Source organism: Leuresthes tenuis, unplaced genomic scaffold (assembly GCF_036924035.1).
Source record: "Leuresthes tenuis unplaced genomic scaffold, fLeuTen1.0.hap1 SCAF_17, whole genome shotgun sequence".
Taxonomy (NCBI): domain Eukaryota; kingdom Metazoa; phylum Chordata; class Actinopteri; order Atheriniformes; family Atherinopsidae; genus Leuresthes; species Leuresthes tenuis.
Window position 1 is genome coordinate 1,473,227 of NW_027325371.1, and position 24,423 is coordinate 1,497,649.

Below are 24,423 nucleotides of genomic sequence, written 5' to 3' on the forward strand. Positions count from 1 at the left end.
ATATAAAAATACAAAGATCAGAAGAGCATTTACAGCAAGACTGGAAACGATAAAGTGGTGCAAATCATACAGCATCAAATGTCACTGAATACAGCATCAAATGAACCGTCTGTCACTGAATACAGCATCAAATGAACCGTCTGTCACTGAATACAGCATCAAATGAACCGTCTGTCACTGAATACAGCATCAAATGAACCGTCTGTCACTGAATACAGCATCAAATGAAGCATCTGTCACTGAATACAGCATCAAATGAAGCATCTGTCTCTGAATACAGCATCAAATGTCACTGAATACAGCATCAAATGAAGCATCTGTCACTGAATACAGCATCAAATGAAGCGTCTGTCACTGAATACAGCATCAAATGAAGCGTCTGTCACTGAATACAGCATCAAATGAACCGTCTGTCACTGAATACAGCATCAAATGTCACTGAATACAGCATCAAATGAAGCATCTGTCACTGAATACAGCATCAAATGAAGCATCTGTCTCTGAATACAGCATCAAATGTCACTGAATACAGCATCAAATGAAGCGTCTGTCACTGAATACAGCATCAAATGAAGCATCTGTCACTGAATACAGCATCAAATGAAGCATCTGTCTCTGAATACAGCATCAAATGTCACTGAATACAGCATCAAATGAAGCGTCTGTCACTGAATACAGCATCAAATGAAGCGTCTGTCACTGAATACAGCATCAAATGAAGCATCTGTCACTGAATACAGCATCAAATGAACCGTCTGTCACTGAATACAGCATCAAATGAACCGTCTGTCACTGAATACAGCATCAAATGAACCGTCTGTCACTGAATACAGCATCAAATGAACCGTCTGTCACTGAATACAGCATCAAATGTCACTGAATACAGCATCAAATGAACCGTCTGTCACTGAATACAGCATCAAATGAACCGTCTGTCACTGAATACAGCATCAAATGAACCGTCTGTCACTGAATACAGCATCAAATGAACCGTCTGTCACTGAATACAGCATCAAATGAACCGTCTGTCACTGAATACAGCATCAAATGTCACTGAATACAGCATCAAATGAACCGTCTGTCACTGAATACAGCATCAAATGTCACTGAATACAGCATCAAATGAACCGTCTGTCACTGAATACAGCATCAAATGTCACTGAATACAGCATCAAACAACATGGAGAGGAAAGGAAAAGTCCTTCAGAAGGTTTTCACACTTTATGATTGAAATCAGAAGTGTTTCTACAAAAATACCAGTAAGAAAAAGCATTAATTAATGCTCATACATGTATAAATCCTGCTCTAATGTAGAATCATTCCTCAGTTTGATTACAGCATATATTTAACTCTTAAAACATCCCAAACAACTGAAAACCCAAGCAGCTTTTCCAGATTCACTCCATTCTATGAACAGCTCATTTTATTTAGCAGATTCAGATTCAGACTGCTGTTAGGATGGTTAAAGTTTACCGGAAATAGAGGGTGATACTATTCCTTACCTGAGATACAGAGGCGAGTCCTTGCAACAGATTGTTTAGGGAACATAAGACTTTATTCTTTAATCAGATGAAGCTGAGGAGGACTACCTGTCTCCTACACCAACGTTACGGTTGGGGTTCCTAAAACTCTTTATAAGCTGTTTATAAGCAGTTTATAAGCTCTTTATAAGCAGTTTATAAGCAGTTTATAAGCTCTTTATAAGCAGTTTATAAGCCGTTTATAAGCTGTTTATAAGCAGTTTATAAGCTTTTTATAAGCAGTTTATAAGCAGTTTATAAGCCGTTTATAAGCTGTTTATAAGCAGTTCATAAGCTGTTTATAAGCTGTTTATAAGCTTTTATAAGCTGTTTCTTAGCAGTTTATAAGCTGTTTACGCAGTGTTTGTGGGACTTGACGGGAATGGGGACAGTAGAAAAATACGCTTCCTGTGAGCCACGAGCTACATTTGTAACCAGTAAAACCGACAGTGTAAACATATTTCAACCTCCGAACCTCTTTATCACCATAAGTTAGATAAAGGACTGATCCCAGGAATCGACCATCAAAAGGGGGTTAGGGGTTAGGGTTAATAATAAACAAGAAAAACACCTGCTGGTCCTTAAATAGGTTACTGAGGATTAATCCTGTATCTAACCATCACTCCACTCCTGACATGAAAATGTATGAGGGCTTTCTGACCAATTACAAGCCTCTAATCCTAACCCTAGCTTCTATCCTAACCCTAGCCTCTAATCCGAACCCTAAATCCTATCCTAACCCTAACGTCTATCCTGACCCTAAATCCTAGCCTAACCCTAACGTCTATCCTGACCCTAAATTCCATCCTAACCCTAACGTCTATCCTGACCCTAAATTCCATCCTAACCCTAACGTCTATCCTGACCCTAAATTCCATCCTAACCCTAACGTCTATCCTGACCCTAAATCCTATCCTAACCCTAACGTCTATCCTGACCCTAAATCCTATCCTAACCCTAACGTCTATCCTGACCCTAAATTCTATCCTAACCCTAACGTCTATCCTGACCCTAAATTCTATCCTAACCCTAACGTCTATCCTGACCCTAAATTCTATCCTAACCCTAACGTCTATCCTGACCCTAAATTCTATCCTAACCCTAACGTCTATCCTGACCCTAAATCCTATCCTAACCCTAACGTCTATCCTGACCCTAAATTCTATCCTAACCCTAACGTCTATCCTGACCCTAAATTCTATCCTAACCCTAACGTCTATCCTGACCCTAAATCCTATCCTAACCCTAACGTCTATCCTGACCCTAAATTCTATCCTAACCCTAACGTCTATCCTGACCCTAAATTCTATCCTAACCCTAACGTCTATCCTGACCCTAAATTCCATCCTAACCCTAACGTCTACCCTGACCCTAAATCCTATCCTAACCCTAACTTCTACCCTAACCAAAGCCTCTAATCCTAACCCTAGCTTCTATCCTAACCCTAGCCTCTAATCCTAACCCTAACTTCTATCCTGACCCTAAACATGAAATCCAGCCAGGACATTTTGGACAAACTCTACTAAGTTTAGAACATGACAAACGTAAGCGAGGGATGAATTGGGCTTCCCATGTAGATGTGCACTAAATACACAACTAACCAGACACTAAGGATGCAACTAGGGCCTGCTGGACCGTCCCAAACACCTCAACTAAAGGGGGAGCAGCATGAACCCAGGGTTGCAGTCTGACCTCGAGTGAATGTGAACAGCTGCTGAAAACATACATGAGTTTTGAATGGGTTATCCCTTGGATTGATCTTTGTGTTTAGGGGATCAACCCTAACCCTAACCCAACAGACCATAAAGTAATGCCTTTTACTATCACCTCCTTTAAGAGTTTGGGGCCAATTCAACGCTAACAGGACTTGGGAAATGGACGTCATTGTGTTGGAGGACCCCAGCTGATGAAGAAGATAAGCTGAGCGGAATCTATGTATGATACAGAGTAAGGAAAACTTAACTTCAGTCAGATGGAGCTATTACAGCTTCCTTCATGAGATTTGGTTGAACTGATGTAGATTTACATCGTCTGGACCAGTCAGACCGGACTACTTTAAAGTTTTATGGGCTAGAATCAGGTGTTGGTCCTTGGTTTGGACACTAAAAAGTTGGGCAACTTTCTCCTGTAGTTACAGGAAGAAACCCTAACTTAGAGGACTGGAGGGATTCCTGTTCCTGAGCTCAATCTTGTGTTAACAGACATCAGTGCTTCTGTAACCCAAACTGGTCTCATATAAAGAAAACTCAGAGCTGCAGAACATGTATCTCAGGCTGTTAAAGCGTTCTACAAACTTTAGAACTAACATTTCACCATATTTCTCAGCTGCTTCAATATTTCTGTCACAGTCTGTTCAGCTGCTAAATCCCAGAAAACGCTGGTTGACTTTTCCAATATGATTAAAACATCACAAATTTGTTGATTTCACCAAGTGTAAAGATGATTGCTGGTTACCAAAACCCTCCTGAGGACTTTTCCTTTCTCGGTGGAACAGAAAACAACACGATGCTGGAAATATTTCACATATTCTCTCTTTCTATGTACACAACATGTGCCTGTTGACCTGGAGATGAATAATTTGTGTGAATTCACCAAACAAACCTGCACGTTCATATCGTAGTTACAATGTTAGCAGTGGAACAGCCAACTGAAGCACGAGAGATTTAACAGTCATCATTGAAGAGAAAAGCAGTAGAATAAATACTGTAGGCAACTCTGAGAGGTAGCGCAAGCACAGTCCATTCAAAACCATGGCAACAACTCAGGAAAGATAGCATCCGTACTGACACAGCGGCAGCTTTTTCTTTATTTGCATAATGTAGTTAGTAAAGAGGCATGCTACACAGAGTAGAGGAGTGACTGCGTTTTTATGACTGCATCATGCACCGATGAAAAAACTGGACTTTGAGGCGTGAAATCCGTATTCGATAAGAATGGTGCACAGCGTTTCAGTCATCAAACAACCGACTGGATCATTCTCCCGATAAACGTCCCATGTGACACGATCGCAGCGTCACGAGACGCTCGCCGTCCTCCGACCGCCCCTCTGAACTCTGATGGTTCTGATCGTTGACCGGACCGGACCAACTGCTTTCATCACAGATGGAAACGAATAAGAGGTTGTCTTTAATTTCTCATAGTATCTATTTACAGTGTTCCTCAGCTAGCTCTGATGCTAAATGAGGCTGCAGTCATATGTAAAAGCATTCTGTAAGAAGTTCTGTAAACATGCACGGGTTATAGGAGATGCTTTTATTCCATAGCAGCTTATTTCCTCAACGTTTCCCCACAACAGTCTGCCACAAAGAGTCTGTCAACGCTTCAACGCAAACCGCTTCAACTCAAACCGCTTCAACTCAAACCGCTTCAACGCAAACCGCTTCAACGCAAACCGCTTCAACTCAAACCGTTTCAACGCAAACCGTTTCAACTCAAACCGCTTCAACTCAAACCGCTTCAACGCAAACCGTTTCAACGCAAACCGTTTCAACTCAAACCGTTTCAACGCAAACCGTTTCAACACAAACCGCTTCAACTCAAACCGCTTCAACTCAAACCGCTTCAACTCAAACCGCTTCAACGCAAACCGCTTCAACGCAAACCGCTTCAATTTAAACTTCTTCAACGCAAACCGCTTCAACGCAAACCGCTTCAATTTAAACCCCTTCAACTCAAACCGTTTCAATTCAAACCGCTTCAACACAAACCGCTTCAATTAAAACCGTTTCAACTCAAACCGTTTCAACTCAAACCGTTTCAACGCGAACCGCTTGCAACGCAAACCGTTTCAACTCAAACCGTTTCAACTCAAACCGCTTCAACACAAACCGCTTCAATTAAAACCGTTTCAACTCAAACTGTTTCAACGCAAACCGCTTCAACTCAAACCGCTTCAACGCAAACCGCTTCAACTCAAACCGCTTCAACTCAACCAGCTTCACTTCAGACCGGCTGACGGCTGCTATGTGCTGGTCGGACTCCGTTAATTGGCACGTCGCTGAAAGACGAGCGTCGCTCGAGGTTTTCTGTGAGAATCAAACATCGCAGCCAGAGCGTCACAGTTTTTCAAATGGTGCTGAAATGTTTGAAGAGTAAAAATACAGATTCTAGGATTCTTAAACAACCATTTGGCACCAGGAGCCGCACTGCGCCGTGGATATTTTCACATGAACTTGGCACAGTCAGCACAAACCTTTATATTAATGTTTAATTAATTAATAAAACTGCTGAAGCTGCAGGTTTCAGCTGCACATGCATGCTGATTTCTGACCAATTACATCGTTGTTTGGTGTTCTTTATGCTATATTAGACAAAACTTTCCAAATGTGGCTTTCAGTGAATGTGGGCGGAGTCTGGAGCTGGCCTATCAGAGCAGACGAGGCTTTTTGCTGAGGGTTCGGGTTTCATCTGCAGCTTCTGTTTTTACAGGAAGTGTTTGCAGAGTAAAAACAGGCAATTTCATGGGAACTATGAAGTGAAATGCCTGATCATGCAGTGCAAACCTAACTGTTATCCAACAGTTAAATCATTTACCTGATGGTCAGACAACGTTTAAGAGAATTAGTGCAGATTCATCACCGTTTCCATCCATCATGGTTAATCTGACTGATAAAACTCTGCCCATATTTTAGTGAGATTTACTTTTTTCACAGTAAAATAACCTCTTCATACCAAAAAAGTTACATTTTTAACCACACTTTAGCCTTTTTTCATTAACAGATAACTCTCGCTAAAAGATATAGATCCAGTTTACTGTTAGATAGTGGGTGGACAGCATCTTAGATGACTGCTATCCCCAGTTTGGCCACTAGATGGCAGTAATTGTGATGCATTTTATCGCATTACAGTGGTGGATGGAAACGTGCATTTATCTGCATTGTATTAATTATTTATTTGTGACGCATTTGGATGGAAATCCAGCTCGAAAGTAGGGAACTGCTGAAACTTTTGTAGGCAGCAGGTTTTTCTAAAGGTTTGGTTGACGCCAATTTGGGCACAAAAAACAAAAGTTAATTTACTAAAAAGCTGTAAATACGGAGGAAGCAACTGGGACAAAAGTAGTAAAAGTTTGAGAGCACTGACTCAGGGTTTTACTTTTTTTTTGAGAACCTTTGAGAGTAAAGAAACTGAAGAGAGTGAAAGCTCAGCAGTCCGGGTTTAAAGCAGCTGCAGCGCGAACCGAAGCAGTCGGGAGGAAAATCGATCCACACTCAGAGGGAGTCGAAATGTGCAGAGCCAATGTAACCTTAACTGCCTAAATTAATAGAAGTCCTGGAGATCACGGGGATTAAAATGAACCTGCCCATCACTTGTAAGTGGAGACGCTGTGGTCCGACAGAATAATTAAATATGGCTGACGCTGAGAGACTGACCTGGAATCAGTTACAGCTGCAGCAGAGCATCTCCTCTCTAAAAACCGTGGGACAGAAGGGAAGCTCTGCGGCTTTTCAAACAGCAGGGATTTGGATGCTTTTACAGCTGATTATGATCTGAAGTCCCTACTTTTTAACACAGAACAGAAGCAACAACATGATGAGGTTGAGCTGTAAACCCAGTGGAAGACAGGATAACCATGACATTACTTCATGGCATCGCTGCGTTGGTGTGATGAAACTCATTCTCCATTTTCTTGTTGAACAGAACCCTGCGTTCGTCCTTTCTGTCCGTCCTCCGCTCAGCAGCAACATCCAATAGTTTCAGTTCAGCTGAGACAGACTTTTAGGTTTTTTGGCATCAAACATAAAGCTCACGTGCACTCGAGTTTGTGTAATCCATTTTCCAAAGAGACAAACATCAGTCTCTGAAAGAAAAAGAGTCTGAAGAGGAGATAAGCCGCTACCACAGAATGAAATGAGCATCATGGGATCAATCCTTCCCTCCTGCTCCGAATCAGACGTTGTGTCGGGACTGGGTCGGTCGGTTGTGTTGGAGGTAGAGCTTCAGGCAGACCATGCTCATCATCGTGCAGAAACAAACAACAGCGAAGAACCGGAGCAGAATATCATGGGTTTCATCTGGTGAGGGTGTTAGAGAACGATAGTGTGTCATCATGTCGGTTTAAATACGGTCGTGGAGATGGTTTCGTCTCGCTGGCTGGTTTCATTCAGGATTTTAATATTACTGGAAAGAGACAGACATGAAAGAAAGTCAAAAGCTGAATTCAAGAAAAGCTCAAAAGGATAATCACAGTTTGAGCATTAGGCATTAGCATTAGCTGCTACTCACATCCCCAGTTCAGAGCGATGGCTGCAGCGATGATAGCAATTCCTCCTAAAATGGAGACAACCGACAGCACCATGGCGTTGCGGCCCAAACGGCGAGCTCCGTCCACGTTGCCTTGCTGCAGACTGTTTCGAGACTGATAGGAGATGAAGAAATGTTGATCAGTCAAGGGAAGCTTTAAGCACAAATGGTTCATAGTATTAGTTTGTGAGACAGCAGTTTGCACAGCCTGAAAAGCTGATGACACGTCACAGCTTTCAGTCTATCGACGTACATGCTGTTGTTTCCAACTTCCTAGGGTCAATTCATCTGAAACTTTCGACTGTATCCCATGATAGTTTGATGCCTTTCGATATCTTTTTCACAGATTTGAAGTCAAAGTGGGATTTCTTTGCCTTTTCCTTAGAAAAAGTCTGAAGTCGTACCATTACAGAAAAGGTGAGGGCTACGATGTTTATGGGTACCAGCGGGCAGAAGCAGGACAGGATGGCGAGGAACAGGTAGTCCCTGGGCTTGGATCCATCCGCAGTAGCCTCTGTGATTGCACTGGGCTGGCGGGTGAGCGAGGGCCTGGGGGAGCCCGCCGCCAACGAGCCAGACCGGCTGCCCAAGGTGGGCCGGCCGTTAAAATGGCCGCCAGGCTTAGCATGCAGCTTGGGCGACACAGAGGACACTGTGGGGGATGTTTCAGCCATCACGGGAGCGATGCCGTTACCTGCAAGACAGCAAAGAGAGGCATCTGTGTGTAAATAAAAGCACTACTACTAATTACTGCTTTAGTAAAAGCTAAACATACTTCGTATCTAACAGTTTACCCAGCTTGATGCCACTTTAAACCTTAAAACCACAGAATTGCAATCAAAAGAAACAGCAGTGTGATGAGTCCTGGGTTAACCCATAAAGACAGGGTGAGAGCTCAGTTATTCAGGACTGTCTCAGAGCAGAGTTACTCCTGTTCTGTAACAAATTGGCCAATCGAGGTGGTTTGAGCATCTGATTAGATGTCCTTATGATACGTCCTCCTAGGATGAGGTCCTAGGAATCAGTGGAGGGTTTATATCTCCCATCTGGCTTCAGAATGACTCGGTGTCTCACGGAAAGAGCTGGAGGAGGTGACCAAGGGGAAGGAAGTCTGGGAATCTCTGCTCAGACTGTTGCTCCACAGGTGGCAGAAAATGGACGGCAATAAAACATACAAGTGTTTGATGGAAGGGAAATACAGCCACCCAAGCTGAGTCTCCTCTAAAAAGTTCAACTGATCCTTGACAAGCCCCCACTTCCCTCAGGCTGAGCAAGGACTTTAGACTGAAACTAAAATCTAGAATATGTTTAATATACAGTTTAATATCAAGCATTTTGAGCTTAAAATGGCTTCACACACACTGAATACTCCTAAGAATGCACATCTAACCTACCAGCAATGCTTTTCTCCAGTTGAAAAAGCTGTGTTTCAAATGCAGGAACTTTCTCAAGGGACTTAGCACCTGCATTTGCAATTAAATGTGCAAACATAGCAAACCACTTGGTGTTGGACTGGAGTCGCAGACACCGAAACATACAAGAAATACAAGGCAGTTTAAATACGAGGCTACATGCCATGGTAGGAACATCACTACACAGCCATATCTTCACAAAGAAATGATTTACTGGCTTATTCAGGTTGGAAATATATATATATATATATATATTGTATGCTAGACTAACCAGGAAAAGCAGGCCTGGTAGGGAAGTATTACATTTGAGCATACCTGGTACCTTCAGGTTGGGATTTGCAGTGCTGAACATTTATGGATCGTCTTCCAACATCATCTTTCTTCTCTTCCTTCTTTTTTCACGTTGAATCTTCACTATAGCTCACAAAATCTCTCATATTTAAATTGTACTGCATCATTGTTGCCATCAAACAACACCGAGATGCAGTCACTTCAACAGAAGGACAGCACACCCCAGCACAGGTCTATGGGAAAGTGTCACGTTGCCGTTTTGTAACTGTGGCTCATGATATTTCCACTTACCACAGCCAGGCAGCGGGGCATTCGACCAGTAATATTCCAGGGATAAAAGGGCCAGAAATAAAGACATTTATCCAACATTTATTACGTTTTAAGCTTTAGACCTTATACAGCATCACTGATTGGCTGCCATTTTCTTATGTTTGGGACATGAAGTCCAGCTTGCTGTGTGGCCTTCATCCTTTTTCTTCCACCTATTTAGGGCTCAGTTAAAACTGTAACAGGCCAAGTAAGGCAGTCCAGACGTACCTTACAGCCTGTTCAACCTCCGATGGATGGATCTGCAGTTATGAATTAGCATTTGTTAACAATATGGACTCGAGGTCCTTGTTGTCGTGGACTATGAGACTGATAAATAGAAAGTAACTCAAAGTAACGGACTCAGTTAGCCTCTTATCTTTCACCACTTGTGGATGACGTTTGAAGGTGTACTCACTGGTCTCCGTGCATTCACTGATCACAGTCAGGTGCTCCATCACCTCCTCTGTTTGTTTGGCTTCTGAAGCATCTGTTGTGGAGGTCGGCTGCTCTGCGCTGGCAGGCTGAGAAGTTACGGCTGAGGGGGCAGCTTCTGCCTCTGGTTGCAGGCTGCCTGGCTGGTGTTGCTGCTGGGTCTCCTCCATGCTGCTGGACTGTGGGGCGGCGCTGGGGCTGGTAGCCATCGGACGGGGAAGACAACACTAAATGGTGAAGATGAAGGCAGCACTCACTCTGGAAAGGATTAGACACGGAATCAGTCACTCTGCTTATATGATGCTGCCTTGAAACTCATTTAAAGATGGTTTTGGCATGTGATTGATTGATTTATCAGACCAAAGATACTTCATCTCACACAGACGTCTACATACAAAGACGTATAATCCAACGCTTTTCTTGAAAGGACGACTAAAACAGCTTATTAAGACTCAGGTTTTTCTGTGACCTTCAGTGTTTATACACCTTTTAATGCATCTAAGAGTCTTCTGAGTCCAGTTTGCAACACATTTGCCTCATACCCAACTTTACCAACAACCGCTAAATGAAATCAGGACCATCCAGCTCTTTTCTATACCAGCGTTATCCAGTTGGTGCGCCATAGGGAGGCTGGACTACATCCTCACTGGGTGAGAGGAACGGTACTGGATATCATCCCCCGGTAGGGACTGGATAGTGTAGTGGTATGATTGCCACCTTCCATGTGGGAGACCTCAGTTCAAATTCCCTGCATGATATTATTGGTATTACCTCCAGTAGGGGTCCTTAGGCAAGACCTTCCCCTACATGCCGACCTGTAAGTTGCTTTGGATAAAAGTGTCTGCTAAAAGAAACATAAAATGGTAAACCCTGGATGGGTCACCAGGGAAATCATGACCATGTAAATCAAATAATATGAGCTTTAGTGATTGAATTAAACTAAGAATATTCTGGGTTTTTGCAGACGATAATTAGCTTTGTTTGCAGTCTCTTGTAACCTCGGGTCTATAACATAAAGCTTTTACTCAAAGCATGTTGATGTTCGGTCAGGAACCGCTTGGCATCACATTTAAACACATCGGATACATCGTTTTAATCAGTTAAATCGACAGCATTTAGTCTCTCATCGAGTAACTTTTCCATTAACCTTCATTCAGTCACACCTGTGAAAGTGTGTCATGATGCACATTTAATATTCCCCAAAGACTGGGCCGTACGTAAAGTGGTGTAATAATAAAACAGTCTTCATAAAGAGCAACAAGTCATAGCACCATAACTATTTATATCAGCATGCAGGGGTGGATGGAAGCAGCTCAAAAACTCAGCTTTTGATGTTGGAACTTATTGAACACAGCGAGGGTTTAATTGTGCTACAGTAACAGCGTAGTTCTGATCAACTGGAGGAAAACACGATGCTTTATTTCACCCGAGGACACCGTCTCCACCATCACTCAACTCTTAAGTTATTGTCTTAATCCTGCCAAAACTGGACTTTTAAAATGCATGTAAACATGTTAGTTTAGGCTCTGTTCATGCTCCAAACTTCCACCTTTCTGCATCTTTTAGTAAAAACAGTAAAGTTCATATTAATCCAGCTGAATTCCCCATGAAGCTGCTCTCATTCACAGATTTTTCTGATTCTTTTGTCAGAAACTGCGACTGAAAATCAGCCCATTTGGACTACATGTCGGCTCACTAAAAGCATTTCCAGACTGTCGCGCTGCGCTAATAAAATCCTGATTTTATAACCACAGAATCACCATTAAAGTAACTTAAAGACAGCGTCTGAGCAGTGAATTCAGCTGGACTTACATGGACCAGGACCCCCCACAGAGGAAGTTAGAGGCAGCAGGATGTCTTGAAGGTTTTTTCTCACAGTCCATAGACATATAAACCGGGATAAGGGTGGTGGTCCAGTTAAATAGCCTCAAACCTGAGCTCAAATCAACGGTTTGTCAGATGAAAAGCTCCAGCATCACACAAACTCTACAAGTACTTCTGGAGCTGTTATAAAAACAAGCTAACAAACATGCAGGGTTGGATGAAAATATCAATCTATCATCAGACATAGAGCAGAAGCTGCATTTCAAACACTTTGAAACAGTTTTCTCTTGTTAATTTGGCTCAGGCTCTTAGAAACAACAACTCCGAGCTGCAGCCGATAATCAAAGGTGAAACCATGGATGAGGAAAGCTTGAATAGAGCTGGTTTCTATCTATTTAACATCAGATTTAAAGCTCTTAACGGCCTCTTCCCATCGTATTTATCTGAGCTTTTAACTGTCCGTAACCCTGGCAGAGCTCTGAGGTCAACAAATCAACTTTTTCTGGAAGTGTTCAGGTTAAAATACAAGCCCTGGGGTGACCGAGCCTTTTCTGCTGCTGCCCCCAGGCTCTGGAATAAGCCCCCCCCCCCCAGATGCATCTTATTTCTGACCTGGGCCTCTTTAAATCTAGGCTAAAAACATACTTATTTCAGATGGCTTTTAATACCCAGTAGTATGATGAAAGTTTTATATTCTCTTATTCAATTTTGCTGTATTTTATTGCGTTTACTGTTATTTTATTGTTTTGTACTTAATGTTTTCTTTATTTATTATCTTCTGTAAAACCCCGAAATGGATTGTTGTAAAGGGTTGTATAAATAAATTACATTTACATTTACATTCAAGAGGGTAACTTTAGTCTGTTCACAAGTGTCCGTTGCTACAGCAACAATGACATCATCATCATTCCAAACAACGCAGCGGGAAGGTGTCCTAAACCTAACCAGGAAAATGTTTTGCCTAAACTTAAAAAAGTACGAGACATAAAAACATAATCAATAGAAATCCCAAACTGGTGTAAAGCTCTGTTTTCATGTGAGTTCAAAGCGACGTGAAGGACTGGGGGGGTGAAAGGTTGTCTTTACTCACATCAAGAGCGTAGAAGGAGGCGGTTTGCTACAGCAACAATGACATCATCATCATTCCAAACAACGCAGCGGGGGGGTGTCCTAAACCTAACCAGGAAAATGTTTAGCCTAAACTTTAAAAAGTACGAGAAATAAAAACATTATCAAAAGCAACCCCAAACTGGTGAAAGGTTGTCTTTACTCACATCAAGAGCGTAGAAGGAGGCGGTTTCAGCGAAGGAAACCAGAACCAGAAACAAAGTAGTCTCATAACCATAAATGCAGGACATGTGAGCTTTGTGGTTGGAGTGGAGTTGGCGGCATTTGGCCGATTGGTTGTTGAAGACGGGAAGATGCAGAAATCATGAAAACGATGCTAAGAGATGAAATCCTAGTTGGCCAGAGCAGACATAAAGCAGACAGTTACCACAGCAGCTGCCGCTTTATTTTAAATCCGTCACACTGGGAGTGAGTCATTTGATTAAAAAGAAGGGAGATGATAATAAAACAGCGGCACTCTAATGAAAGAGCGTTATTGCCTTTTTTCAGCTTTGCTGTCAGAAACAGACGTCTGTGTCGGGTCCCTGATGAGGAAACTAAATCCGGCTGAAGGCAACAGAGGACGCCTGGAAGTCTCTCTGATGGGATACAGAAGGTAAAGATTGACTTTTCAGACATAATCTGTTTCACAGACAGCAACGGCAGAAAAAAGCTGGTGTTTACATGCTTTTATTAGTTTTAGCATGTGAAACTGAAGCCAAAGCAGCGGCTAAAAGCAGCTCATGGTGGGATGTTTTCTGATCCATTAAAGGTCAGAACATGATAATCCTGATGTTACATAAGGGCAAGAAGAAGAACGTCTTCCAGAACGATCTGCAGCTTCTGTGTGGGTTGATCAGGTTGCTGATTGATTGCAATGATTCAACAGCTTCCTGCTGCTGAGGTTTGTGACTCCTGGTCTGTTGTGTGGGAGGAAGAATGAATTGTTTTTTCCTTTAAAACTGGTCACAGCAGAAGTTTAGACTCAGAACGCCTCCATGAAATAAAAACACCATCAAACCTGTCATTTGTCAGCTATTGAGAAGGCAACGTTACGTTGTCAATCATCCCGCTGTTGAATGAACATTCACAGCGAACCACTGGAATAATAATAATGGAGGAGAAGATTCCAACTGAGGCCAACGACTCAATTTCACGTATTTGTAGCTTATCACAGAAATACCAACATAAAATACCACAGAAAGCATCCATAAAGCCCGCTGATGGTCAGAGGTTGTTGTGGCTCTGCTACATTTATCACAAGAGGAGCTTTTCTCAGCGTTACAGCGTCACGAAGACTTCAGGAAGACTTAACAAAGAATTCAGGAAGAATTCATGAAGAATTCATGAAGAATTCACGTAGAATTCACGAAGAATTCATAAAGAATTCACGAAGACTTCACGAAGAATTCACGAAGAATTCACGAAGAATTCACGAAGAATTCAGGAAGACTTAACAAAGAATTCACAAAGAATTCATGAAGACTTCACAAAGAATTCACGTAGAATTCACGAAGAATTCATAAAGAATTCACGAAGACTTCACGAAGAATTCACGAAGAATTCACGAAGAATTCACGAAGAATTCATGAAGAATTCACGAAGAATTCATGAAGAATTCACGAAGAATTCATAAAGACTTCACGAAGAATTCACGTAGAATTCATGAAGAATTCACGAAGACTTCACAAAGAATTCACGAAGACTTCACAAAGAATTCACGTAGAATTAACGAAGAATTCACGAAGAATTCACGTAGAATTCACGAAGAATTCACGAAGAATTCATAAAGAATTCACGAAGAATTCACGTAGAATTCACGAAGAATTCACGTAGAATTCACAAAGATTTCATAAAGAATTCACGTAGAATTCATAAAGAATTCACAAAGATTTCATAAAGAATTCATAAAGACTTCACAAAGAATTAACGAAGAATTCATGAAGACTTCGCAAAGACTTCGCAAAGACTTCACAAAGAATTCACGAAGACTTCACGAAGAATTCACGAAGAATTCACGAAGACTTCACGAAGAATTCACGAAGAATTCACGTAGAATTCACGAAGAATTCACGAAGAATTCACGTAGAATTCACGTAGAATTCACGAAGAATTCACGTAGAATTCACGAAGAATTCATAAAGAATTCACGTAGAATTCACGTAGAATTCACGAAGAATTCACGTAGAATTCACGTAGAATTCACGAAGAATTCATAAAGAATTCATAAAGACTTCACAAAGAATTAACAAAGAATTCACAAAGAATTCACGAAGAATTCACGTAGAATTCACGAAGACTTCACAAAGAATTCACGAAGACTTCACAAAGAATTCACGTAGAATTAACGAAGAATTCACGAAGAATTCACGTAGAATTCACGAAGAATTCACGAAGAATTCATAAAGAATTCACGAAGAATTCACGTAGAATTCACAAAGATTTCATAAAGAATTCACGTAGAATTCATAAAGAATTCACAAAGATTTCATAAAGAATTCATAAAGACTTCACAAAGAATTAACGAAGAATTCAGGAACACTTCACGAAGAACTCACGAAGAACTCATGAAGAACTCACTTCTCAGCTCTTAAACAGTTGCTTCCAAACTATGAAAACAATCCTTTCTTCATATGAGCCCAAATAAGAAGTCCCGTAAATATCTGTCAGCAGCTGTAAACACCTGGACCAGGTGAAGCCTGTCAGCAGTTTGAATTCAGCAGTGGAATCTCTCACATTTGATCTTCTTAAATGTAATAAACCTGAACCCAGTTCCACTCTGAACGTATCCGAGTGCTTGTGTTTGAGCAGCTTCATAAAGTCCTCTGATCAATGGCCGGCCGCATTGATCCCAGCGACAGCCTGGAGGATGAGCTGCCTCCTAAAGAGCAGATTTGGAGAAGGCTCTGTGCAGCACTTACATGCTGACTATTGTAATGAGCTGCCAGGACTTGATCGATCACTCGTCCGTTCTTCCCTGAGGACTCAGCGCTGCAGTGCTGCTTCGCTCTGTGACAGCTCAGTCTGTGCTTCCTGAGAGTATCACTGCAGATAAAAGCAAGGAGGACAAAAGCATGTTCGGATATTTGCTGCTGGTTTCAGAGTCAAAACAAAAGCTGATGAGGCACAGAGCAGAAGTCTCAGGTCTGTTGTTCTGTCCATGAATGCAGCAACTCATCGGCTGGTTTGGTCAGCCCTGGACCACACAACACCTGGGACTGGTTAAAGAGTTTATTGGCTCACAGGAAACTTTGTTAAAGGAGCTGCAGCTGATTGCATCAGACAACATCATAAAAAGATAAAACAGTTCTGCAGGGTGGCCTCGAACCACTGAAAACAGAGGAATGGACCACCTGGGAGTCCACTCAGCAGATGTGATCAGACTCTCAAAAAGCCTCCAGAACTGTCTGAATGTCCCTTTTTGTTTCCCTCCCACAGGTCAACAGATTTTTAAAAGACTAACTCCCGACACAGTTTACATAAAACAGTGAGAAATACCGCCTTAAATCAGCCTGGACTGAGTTTTCTGACCACCTTAAACCAAACAGAGACAGAGGATTCACTCCTGAAACTTTCTCCAGATGTTTATCAGATGTTCCCATCTGGGCTCGCTGCAGTTTCACCTGTTACCTGCTGTTCTTGTGCGTTTATTTCCGTCTGGATGGATGTTTGGGCGTCGCTCGGTGATGATGAAGCGTCTTAACTTTGCTTCTGACTGAAGGTGCAGCTGAACACTAAGTTTCTACCCCAGTTAAAGGTCTGAAACCCAACTCTAAGTCATCCGGTCTATAGAATAGAAGACCAGTCTGCTATTTTAAGATCTGCATCGACTCTGAGCCGAAGCTAAATGGAGGTCTAACCCAACCGGAAATAAACGTCATTAAAGGACAGTCATTAGGCAGCCGCAGCAGAGCTCTAATGGTCGTGTCTTCCTGCTAAGATGCTGCTGCCGTTAATCCTTCCACTGAAAAAGGAACAAAAGCAACAGCAGGTTAATTGCTGAGGGAGTCGGCTGTTTAGACCCAAACCGGGATCTGTCAGCGTTTCATTAAAGATTTAATGATCTTTTTCCAGCACCTCAAATGTGGCCCGGATATTAAAATATTAAGCTTTATGGCAGATAAAGATGAATAATGCTTAGAAATACTTGTTGTGAGTTGTATTGATGTTAATTAGTTTGTATATTTGTCATCGTTGAGCCACAGAATTAACGACAACAACGTTTTTTAATTTTAATTAAGATAATTCAGGCTGCTTTCTCGTCTCTTACAGATTTTTTATCAAGTCAAACTGAGGGTTGTATTGGACGGGATTCGAACCAGCAACCTCTCGTTTGAAGTGTGTGTGGAAACATCATCAGAAGAAAATGAGTAAAGTTAGATTTTTTTAGCTTTTAGTGAGAAATTGCTCCGTATTTTTCAGTTTCCATCCGTATCTCACTTCATGCTGCATTCACTGTACCTCAGAAATGGGGAAAAAATGTAATATTAACATCAAAACTCATCGTTAGTTATATAGTTCAGTTCCTGACAAGGAAATTTGACTTTTAAAAGACGTTTTTCAATTCTTTACCAGTTGTAAAGTAGAAATTCCTGTTTTTCTATTTGTCATTGAACGTACCACGAGTACAGCGGCGGTTATAAAGACAAACATCTGTGATATGTTAGCGTACGTCTTAGTGTTAGCAGGTAAAAACTAAGACTAAGTCTAAGTCCTGCCTGGTTCCAGATCTTTGAGTCGGTCCAGTCCATCGAGGAGAGGTTCACAGACAATTTAAAAGATGGTTCATTAGTTTCTGAGCAGAGCAAACAACAAAGAAAACTCAACAACCCTGAACTCTGCTAACAAAGAACAAAAAAAGGAACTAATGACAATCTGGAGAAAAGGTTCGAGCTTCTCTCTCCTGCAGAACTGCTCCAAAGTGCAGATATTTACAGCGATTCTTCATCAAAACTCCACATAAACTCTGTTCTCGCAGATTACAAACTAACTGCTGACCAAAGGTCAACCAAAGGTCAACCTCGTCCAATCCTGAGGAGGCATTGGGACGGGCCAATCACAGAGCTCCACCTGTGCCAGCACTGACAGGTGGAGCTGAAACCGTCAGAGGGGAGGATACAGAAAATAACCCAAATATGCCCAGAGTCACTGGGACCAAATAAATCAGAAAGCTGCCAAGTTCTTCCAGAACCTGCCTGCCAAGCACCTCGGAGAACACTGTGGGGTTCTGCGTCAGCTCCAGTTCGCTGGCACAGATTTCTTCTTCTCTGGTTACTTCTGCCCCGTTGGGAAACACTCAGGACAGACTGTCCTCCCATTTAAAAAGTTTCTGAGCCACATTTCTCACCAGCTGGGCTCCAGGGTTCTCCGGTGTTGGTCATTTCAGCAGAAAAACCCAAACTCTGGTGGTCAAGGCGATAACAAAGAGGTCCGCAACCCCAAACATCTGCTTATTATTGTGACATCATCAGAACTTTCCTCTAACATTAACACAAAGTTGTTTTTTCAGTGGCTCATCAGCTGCCACCGGTACGTCCCTGTGGGTCGGATCAAAAGGGCAGAACCCGGCTATGGCTTCTCAGGCTGTGAAAGCGGTTAGAACCAGTTTGAACCAGTTTAAACCAGTTAGAACCAGTTTGAACCAGTTAGAACCAGTTTGAACCAATTAGAAACAGTTAGAATCAGTTAGAACCAGTTTGAACCAGTTACAACCAGTTTGAACCAATTAGAACCAGTTAGAACCAGTTTGAACCAATTAGAACCAGTTAGAACCAGTTTGAACCAGTTAGAACCAGTTAGAACCAGTTAGAACCAGTTAGAATCAGTTTGAACCAGTTCGAACCAGTTCGAACCAGTTAGAACCAGCTTGAACCAGTTTGAATCAGTTAGAACCAGTTTGAACCAGTTTGAATCAATTTGAACCAGTTTGAACCAGTTAGAACCAGTTAGAACCAGTTAGAACAGGAATGGGAAGTCTGTCGTTTCCCGGGCTCAGAACTGAAGAAGACGAGAGGTGAAACATCTTCAAGAACCAAGAAGAAGAAGCCCAGTCGCTCTTATTTAAGCTCTGAGGATCAGGTGACCTGGATGACTGAGAAGCTCCGCCTTCGTCCGTAAATGCCTTCAGTGGAAGAACGTCATCGGTTAGAAGCAGTGACCCTTAAACGAGCCTCCAAACAGCTTCAGAGCTGCAGCTCGATGACGCAGCCCAATTAAAATTCAACCTGCAGTGGAGTTGTTTCCTCAGCAACTTAGAGAAGAGAGATCCATTGTATGGATTGGAAGGATTTCAAGCTCTGAGCCCCTGTGGTTCCATTGTTCTGCGCCACTGGGTGGAGCTTTGATTGGGCCACCTCCACCCCTCCACCCCTCCACCCCTGTAACCACACTTTAATCCTAAAGTCAGCAGAAAGTCTCCTTCTGTTGTCTGAATAAGAATCTTTTTGGATTGTTGTTCTGATCAAAAAGCGAAAAGCTTTCAGGAAACGGCCCTCAGACACTCAGCTTCTTCTTCTTCTTCTTCTTTAATCACAGAGTAGATGTTGAACCTCCTGATCTACTGTTTGACACTGTTTGTAAAAAACTTCACACTTAAGTCGACTGAAGTTCTTATTTAAAATGGATTTTGATGAATAGACTGTTGGAAGCCTTGAATCTTTCTCTCTGAATCTGTCTCTGTGAGCATTTTTCATCATTTTTAAACAGATTTTAGGCTGAGCAGTAGAAAATCTGACCGTAAACACTTGAAAATAACTGAAATAAAATGAAACTGTTCATGAAAGCGAGACTGATGCCGACTGGCCGGCTTCTGGCTGCTGTTGTTGGAAAATACTGGAACAGTTGAGCCGAAACATGACAGAAACCCTCCTGAGACATGAAAATAATGAGTGAAATCATGAAAGTAACACGACTCCACTGATGCAGGGACATGTCTGAGTCTGGCTGTGCAAATGCACCAAATTCATCACGCAGACAAAAGACGGGATGCAGCTGACACACCCACCGAGGCTCCGGCGCACGTTTTACAACCAACATGTGCAATTAAAGGGTTTTCTCACCTCAGGGGGGCAACGCGAGGAGCTCACCTGGCGCTAGTCCACAGGAAGCAGCAGGGTGAGGCTCATTGTGTCTCTGCAGGAGAGGCAGGGGCTGCAATCCAGTGATGTGGGACTGAAAAGCAGGACTGAAAACAGCAGAAAGCTGCGGCAGGACGGTGCATCTGCTGCATCTGAGGGTTTAATGAAGGTGGAGGGGCTGCTTCGCCCGGTGTGTTTGGTTCTGATGATGCAGAGTGTCACTGCAGCAGCTCCGTCTGCTGCTCCACCGCAAGAAACGAAAGGGAGGGGAGGAGTGTGCACGTGTGTGGGAGAGTGCATGTGTGAGAGCGTGCATGTGTGTGTGTGTGCAGGAGGCAGCACTTGCAGTACAGTCGCTGCTTTCTTCTCCATCCCACCCCTCACTGTTAAGTCAGTTCAAAGCAAGCTGTCAGAGTAAAAGCTCGCTGTGGTCCCTCCTGACAGCAGCTACTGGGTGGTTCTGAGCGGTTCTGGGTAGGTTCTGAGTGGTTCTGGGTGGTTCTGAGTGGTTCTGAGTAGGTTCTGAGTAGGTTCTGAGTGGTTCTGGGTGGTTCTGAGTGGTTCTGAGTGGTTCTGAGTGGTTCTGAGTAGGTTCTGAGTAGGTTCTGAGTAGGTTCTGAGTGGTTCTGAGTGGTTCTGAGTTGTTCTGAGTAGGTTCTGAGTGGTTCTGGGTAGGTTCTGGGTTGGTTCTGGGTGGTTCTGAGTGGTTCTGAGTTGGTTCTGAGTGGTTCTGAGTGGTTCTGAGTGGTTCTGAGTAGGTTCTGAGTGGTTCTGAGTGGTTCTGAGTAGGTTCTGAGTGGTTCTGAGTAGGTTCTGAGTGGTTCTGAGTGGTTCTGAGTTGTTCTGAGTAGGTTCTGAGTGGTTCTGGGTAGGTTCTGGGTAGGTTCTGAGTGGTTCTGAGTGGTTCTGAGTAGGTTCTGAGTTGGTTCTGGTGGTTCTGAGTGGTTCTGAGTAGGTTCTGAGTGGTTCTGAGTAGGTTCTGAGTTGGTTCTGAGTGGTTCTGGGTAGGTTCTGAGTGGTTCTGAGTAGGTTCTGGGTGGTTCTGAGTGGTTCTGAGTAGGTTCTGAGTAGGTTCTGAGTGGTTCTGAGTAGGTTCTGGGTGGTTCTGAGTAGGTTCTGAGTGGTTCTGAGTGGTTCTGAATGAATCTTTCTGGACCAGTAACTCCATCAGCTTCTGTTCTGTTCATTTTCTGCTGTTCGATGCAGCTCAACTAAAAGGAACCACAGAAGAAGAGTGACGGGAACAGTTCTGATGACAGAGAAGAAAGAAAAGGAGGAGGCTGGAGACAGGAAGTTCGGATCAGATGAAACAGCTGATGGTGTCCACCTGCTGGGGCGCCATCTTGGGAAGTGGAGAAGATGGAGCTGGGAGGGAGGTTTTCACACCTGGTCTACAGGAAGAATTACAACAGAAGAGAGATTTAAAAGAACAGAAAAGAGAGAAAGGAAGGGGGTTTGTCATCATTAATGTGGAAAACAGAGGAAACGCCCAGGAGGGCTGAGGCAGGAGCAACCAACGAGTAAGAAAACTAAAGAGAAAACACGGGATGGACTGAAGGAAAACCTGAATCAGGTCCTAACTGCAAACTGAGTGAAATGAGCTGGAAGCATGTGAGCCATGATCAGAGCTGCCTGAATCCTGCAAATACTCAGGAAAGGAGCTCCGCACACATTAAAGGGGAACTCCGGTGTTTTTAAACCTTATTTCTGGCATGAAATACGTTCATCTGCTCACAGAGAACAGTTTGGTGAAAGTCGGCGTCCTTCTGAAGATATTTAGATAACTGGAGATCCATATAACGGAGTGAACGGGGCTTAGAGGATGCAGCCTCTAAATAAGGCATTATCTGTCTTTATTTCACCAATACTTTAAGAAGAATGAATGAATGAACGTGTGCTATAGCTCTGTTAGCTCATAGCTGCTGTTAGCTCATAGCTCTGTTAGCTCATAGCTGCTGTTAGCTCATAGCTCTGTTAGCTCATAGCTGCTGTTAGCTCATAGCTGCTGTTAGCTCATAGCTCTGTTAGCTCATAGCTCTGTTAGCTCATAGCTGCTGTTAGCTCATAGCTCTGTTAGCTCATAGCTGCTGTTATGTGGCTACTAACAGCTATAGGAGAGCTAACGGAGGGATTTCTACACAGGCACTCTACTGGGACCACTTCATCCACACGCCCCCCTGCAGCACAGCTTATTCACTCCGGTAAGAACGTCCATCTTACTCAAAATCTGATAAATATTCTGCCATGTTGCACAAAACTATCAGCAGCAAACTGTGTGTGAAGTTAGCCGACTGTCACAGAGCACGGAGTGAATAAACTGTGCTGCAGGGGGGCGTGTGGATGAAGTGGTCCCAGTAGAGTGCCTGTGTAGAAATCCCTGTTAGCTCTCCTATAGCTGCAAGTAGCCACATAACAGCAGCTATGAGCTAACAGAGCTATGAGCTAACAGCAGCTATGAGCTAACAGAGCTATGAGCTAACAGCAGCTATGAGCTAACAGAGCTATAGCACACGTTCATTCATTCATTCGTCCAGTCAAGCAAACAGAGAACTGCTCTCTTGTTCTAACATGTACTCCTGAACTGCTCCAGCACTGGAAATGGCCACTCAGTGAAGCAGAGGCGGGACAGGAAGTCATAGTCCCAGTCACTAAATGAGGAAATTATGTAGAGTCACATCCAAGACACTTTTAAGAGCCCAGATGATGGTTTAGGACACAAATAGCTGCCAGAGAGCGACTTTTAACCACCGAACACAGAGGTGGTCAGAGGTGGTCCGATGATCAGATCACTGGTTGCTTCTGCCTTCCTCTCCATCATCAGCCTGGACCACAGAGGAACCCAGAACCAGGAGCTGTGATGCATTTAAGGACAGAAGATCCTCCATGAAGGTGGTTTTCAGTCCTGATTCTGTAGTTCTGTATTTATCTGTAAATAAAGGTTTTTACAAGCCTGATTCGGTACTTTTGTTTTGAACAAATTGGGTTTATTTTCTGTTTTTTTTCTGTTAGCTTTGGGTACATTTCTGCTCCCCTGTTGACTGATGTTCATACTTACTTACAACCAGTGAAACATGCGCTGCGCGATGAAGCCAAACAGCCCTCTGACATCACTCTTATTTTGAATCATTTGACAGGAAGTTGTTTTCTTGTTGGGTGGGATTGTTTTCTTCTGAGGTTTCTATAGAAGAGTGTGTTTTCCATTGTGTTCATGTTGATGTTGAAGTGTTCCCGTGTGTTCACTGCCCCCCAGTGGTCATAGTGTGGAACTGCGCGTCCACAGCGAGTTACAGGCGTTAGTTCTGGCATCCAGATGTTTTCCTCCTTCTGTTTAACGGCTCAGTGACACAACATCTGGATCATTTATTTTCCTTGTATCAGCCAGTTTCTACTATCCCTGATTGGGAGTCATAGAAGTTATGAATCCCTTAAATTAATCTACGAAGGAGGCTCCCTTTGGTCCAGAAACACAACCTGTGGGTATTTTCTAAGTTTACACGGGTGTGGATTTAATGTTTCAAACCAACCATGTAAGCACTGGATATTGTTGCGTTGATGCTGCATTTAAACCATTCTTTACCATCTCACATCTGGGTATTTGTGTCTGTGTCACTTTGTTTTGTTCCTCTTTATGGTTTTATGTAGTTTTTTGGCAGTTTTGTGTTGGTTTTAAGTCTGTTTTTCTCAGCTGAAGGTCTTTTCACGTCCTTGAGTTACTTCTGAATCTCTTCTGGTTTCACATTAAAGTTCAGCATCTTTAGGGTTATTTTTTGGCCTCTTGAACCATTCTTCATGTCACCTTTATGCCCTTATGTTCCCTCACAGTGGCTTGATATTTGGCCCCTTTGGCCTGGCTTATTACTGCAGTTGTATGTCAGCTATGGTTTATTTTTTCAGTTCAAATTACATTTCTTACTTCTGACTTTTTATAGAATATTTTGATAAATTTGACACATCAGAGTTGGGGTCGAACAGGGGCCCCGTGCCCTACTTTTAGGCTCATTCCCACTGTAGGAACCTTTTGCAGTTCCTAGAACCTTTTCAGGAATAGGACCGTTTATTCGTGCATTCGGACATACAGGAACTAGGGACCACGGCCTTCAGGAACTAGGGACCACGGCCTTCAGGAACTAGGGACCACGGCCCTCAGGAACTAGGGACCACGGCCCTTAGGAACTAGGGACCGCGGCCCTCAGGAACTAGGGACCACGG

General features: G+C 42.9%; 1 protein-coding gene across 3 annotated transcripts; it reads right to left on the reverse strand.

The window, feature by feature from the left end:
* Positions 1-490: 490 nt before the first annotated feature.
* Positions 491-20,529, reverse strand: LOC140272710 (uncharacterized). 3 transcript variants are annotated; one of them, XR_011907971.1, is made up of 6 exons: positions 20,197-20,529; positions 10,191-10,465; positions 8,168-8,457; positions 7,746-7,878; positions 2,970-7,640; positions 491-2,932 (listed from the first exon to the last, which is right to left on the reverse strand). XR_011907971.1 is itself a non-coding variant. In XM_072368117.1 (5 exons), the coding sequence occupies exons 2-5, from the start codon at positions 10,414-10,416 to the stop codon at positions 7,624-7,626; spliced, it is 666 nt and encodes a 221-aa protein (XP_072224218.1). In that variant the 5' UTR covers positions 10,417-10,465; positions 20,224-20,529; the 3' UTR covers positions 491-7,623. The 3 variants fall into 3 exon arrangements, 2 of the variants coding, with proteins under 2 accessions (XP_072224218.1, XP_072224217.1); XM_072368117.1 differs by having other exon boundaries at positions 491-7,640; positions 20,224-20,529; XM_072368116.1 differs by having other exon boundaries at positions 491-7,640.
* Between the last annotated feature and the right edge of the window lie 3,894 nt (positions 20,530-24,423).

Bases quoted from the DNA above. Each gene is read 5' to 3' on its own strand.
- LOC140272710 (XM_072368117.1), bottom strand. From the start codon at position 10,416: ATGGCTACCAGCCCCAGCGCCGCCCCACAGTCCAGCAGCATGGAGGAG. The intron at 8,458-10,190 runs GTGAGTACACCT...GCTGTCTTGCAG, and splicing joins CAGTGAATGCACGGAGACCA to GTAACGGCATCGCTCCCGTG. The intron at 7,879-8,167 runs GTACGACTTCAG...ATCTCCTATCAG, and splicing joins CCCTCACCTTTTCTGTAATG to TCTCGAAACAGTCTGCAGCA.